The following is a 3,798-nucleotide window of genomic DNA, read 5'->3' as shown; positions in this document are numbered from 1 at the left end:
ACTTGAGTTAAGTATTGAAAACGTAGAGTTCAACCCCCTTTTACTGTTTACTTCAATGTTCTACTGACTGTTTACTTCAATTCTCTATTGACGTTGACTTCCTTTGAAGTAAATACTACTTCGTATATGGATGAATATGACGGTTACTCTGACACTACTTCGTGTTTGTATGCACCATTTTGACCAATACATTAATTTTATTTTGGTAGCTCAGCTTTTTAGCCAATCAAGCTTTACCCATATTTTATGCCAATAGTGCAGGTTTCTTGCAATATTGGGCTCGCTCCGACAACTCCGACATATTTTGTCTGAGAAAATTTAAAAATATGGCTCCTTATATACAACCGCTTGAAGCTGCCGCCCCTGGAAAAGTACCGTTAAGTGACGCATTGGTACACTGCGCGTCACATGAATAGACCCACGTACGTTTTGGTAAGTAAACTACGAACCTCTGCGATCTATGACAATCCAATGAGGTTCTGAGCCCTACAGAGAAGCCTTGTGCTGGACTCCAGTGCTTCACATCATTATAACTTCGATGAAAACCCGATCCTCATAATTCTGACTACAAGCCCGCGCCAGATGAATAGACCCAGAGTAAAAAAATGCAAATTAGCGGCACAATTGATCATTTTCATTGACTTAATAGCCTGTTCTACCACCATTGGCTTCCAACACAGCCACACAACGTCGTGGCATTGACTGGATGAGTGACATTATGAGTTCTTGGCTGATTCCACACCAGCCTTCGATGATGGCCGACTTGAGGTCCGCAACACATTGAAATTGACGGCCATTTCGATAAACATTGTGCGCAAGGAGCCCCCACAGGTTCTCGATTGGATTCAAGTCAGGAGATAGTGAGGGGTGGTCAAATAGAGTAACCTTTTCATCCGACAAAAATTATTTCGTGTATTTTGAAGTATGAATTGAAGCTCCATCTTGCATAAACACAAACTCATCAGCATAATGGCAATGGGCAAATGGAAACAAGTAATTGCTTAACGTTTCAACATATGCAGATGAGTTTTGGTTGCCAGAAAGAAATGCCAACTCAGACAAATCAGCAGAAGAAAAAGCACCCCAAACCATGACCCCACCCCCACCATTCCGACAAGTGGAAAACGTGTATGGCTCCATTCGAAGGTCGTGCCAGTAATGTTGCAGGCCGTCAGGACCATCAAGGTTGAAGCGCTTTATGTCCGACCAAATAATATGACCCCAGTCTGGAGGAGCAGCAAGATGCTTCTTGGCGTGCTCGATACGGGCCTTCTTGTGGCGTTTCGTGAGGGCTGGCATGGGTTTTCGCTTCACATAGCTGAGGTTGGGAGCTTGGAGGAGACGCCGTTGGCATGTTCGAAGAGAGGCATTCAAATTTAGACTTGTCTTAAGGCTTCGAGCTAACATGCCTGTCTTGGATGCCTCTCGAACAAGCAAACGTACTCCCGTCCGATGATAAGGACCACCTTTCTTCCTTTGAACCTTGTTACATACTGCTCCGGGTCCTTCAGAAAGGTGCGGACGGCCTTTGTTGCTCGAGAAATCTCGACAGCTATGGCTCGGATGCTCAATCCGTGCCGTCGGAGAGCCAACAACATGCCCTGCTCCATGGCACTCAAGAGAGATCCCAGGCCCATTGTGGCAAACAGGTGGAGCTGTTAGAAGGTTCAACATAGTATTGGTGAGGATAGGAGGTCGTGAGTGTGGTTGAATTTACCTCCAAAGCGAAATTTTCCGAATGGGTCTATTCTAGTGGCGCGAGGTTTTGAACCCGGTCGGCCAGATTGTTCAAACTGGTGCACGATGGGCGGGAAATCACATGCCAGTGCCATCGACCAATCAAATTCATCGATTTGCGACGTTTGGAACAGCTCAATCGTTTATTGGTCAAAAAGGAAGAACGAAAATATGTGTGGGTCTAATCATGTACTACTCTGGTCCGCAATAAACCCGACATTTACTTCCAATTGGCGGAATAAGGTCAGATTTTGCACTATAAACATTTTGATAGGCTCTCCAAAGAGAGCAAACGAAGGGCTTTGATTGGACTATAAATGCGCTTTCCAGAGTGTTTTAGTTCTGGAGATATGAGGCGCCAAAGTTTGAAGTTTCCACGACCAGAGTAATATGATGTGTAGTACATGCTACATTTCTTCTTTAACCAGCCCGAAACAACTACTACACAACCACAACCCCCCTGTTATGCCTTCGTCACGCTGCGAGTCCATTGGACCCACGCAATCTCGCGTAAAGGCTCAAAACCTTACCGACGTGGAGCGACAAGCCATGATCAACATGCTGCTAGCGAGCAGCAATGGCGGCAAGCGAAAGTATGGATCCGTCAAAGGCGTGGCAGACCAATTCAACTGCCATCGCACAACGGTGTCCGCGGTCTGGAACTCGTGGAAAGCATCATGCGCAGAGGGCGGCTCCAAGATGATCGCGTCACCTCCAACATCCCGCATGAAAGGTATAAAATGATATAGGCTTCAGCTTTTAAAGGTATACATTCTCAAAGGATGCACTTGAATTAGGGAACTGTGGAGCGAAAATGAAGTGGTCTGCAGAAGCCATTGAGGCAGCGATCAAGTCCGTTCCGTTTCACAAACGACAAACCACCCGAGCTTTGGCCTTTCACTCTGGAGTTCCGCGATCAACCATTCTGCGCCACATGAAGCGCAACCGCCGTCTCCGATGCAAATCGTCGTACCTGCGGCCATTGCTGACTGAGGACAACAAGGAAGAACGCATGAAGTTTGCTTTGTCCTTTTGTCAAGAAGAACCACGTTTTCGACGACCCTGCACGACGTCGTGCACGTTGACGAGAAGTGGTTCTTTTTGACAAAGAACAAGGGCAAGTTCTACGTGTACGACGACGAAACGTTGCCACACCGTCAGTCCAAGTCGAAGCGCTTCATCACGAAGTTAATGTTCCTCTGTGCTGTTGCGCGGCCCCGGTACGATGTCAGCATCCGCCGCATGTTCAACGGGAAGATCGGGATGTGGCCCTTTGTTGTCAAGGCGCCAGCACAACGCAACAGCAAGAATCGACCTCGGGGGACGATGCTCACCGAGCCCCAAAACGTGACCGCCCAAGTGTACCAAGACATGTTGCTCACCCGAGTAATTCCTGCAATCAAGATGAAGTTGCCGCTGGTCATGAAGTCGTCAACGGTGTACATTCAGCAAGACAACGCCGGCCCACACGCAAAGTCCGTGAACAAAGCCATTGATCAGCTTGTAGTGAACGATGGATGGACTATTCGACTTCGAAATCAACCACCGAACAGTCCCGACTTCAACGTCTTAGATTTAGGATTCTTTAATTCTATTCAAAGTCTTCAGGATCAGTCAACTCCATCGAATATCGATGAGCTGATTAGTGCTGTTGAAACTGCTCTTTGCTAACTGCCACATGATACATGATACATTGGCAAAAACATTTATCACACTTCAAAGCGTTATGAAGCTGTCGATAGAAAATGGCGGAAGCAACGAGTACAAGCTACCGCACATGGGCAAAGATAAGCTAAAAACTGATTTGACTCACTTGAATGTAACTTGTGACGAAGATACAGTTGCAATGGCTTTATCGATGTTAAGTGTGCGGCTTGGCAATGAAGCTGACTTGGATGACCTCCTCAATTCCCAGGACAGTACATAACGTCGGTGACAAAATGAAAAATAATAAATTCTTACGAGTGAATACAATCGTCAAGTATAATTGTCATTTCGTTTTTAATACAAAAGCCAAGTCAAATAAGTGTCGGAATTTCTCTGGTCCAAAACTTGGATGCA

General features: G+C 46.2%; 1 protein-coding gene across 1 annotated transcript; it reads left to right on the top strand.

Moving 5' to 3' along the window:
* Window positions 1-2,202: 2,202 nt before the first annotated feature.
* H257_19013 (hypothetical protein) lies at window positions 2,203-3,289 on the top strand (the record flags this gene model as incomplete). The annotated part of the gene is made up of 3 exons (XM_009848169.1): window positions 2,203-2,470; window positions 2,535-2,754; window positions 2,778-3,289. Coding segments are annotated over 3 exons (999 nt in total), but the record flags the coding sequence as incomplete, so codon positions are not given.
* Between the last annotated feature and the right edge of the window lie 509 nt (window positions 3,290-3,798).

Source organism: Aphanomyces astaci (assembly GCF_000520075.1).
Source record: "Aphanomyces astaci strain APO3 unplaced genomic scaffold supercont1.309, whole genome shotgun sequence".
Taxonomy (NCBI): domain Eukaryota; phylum Oomycota; class Saprolegniomycetes; order Saprolegniales; family Verrucalvaceae; genus Aphanomyces; species Aphanomyces astaci.
This window is presented reverse-complemented; position numbering and strand designations above follow the sequence as displayed.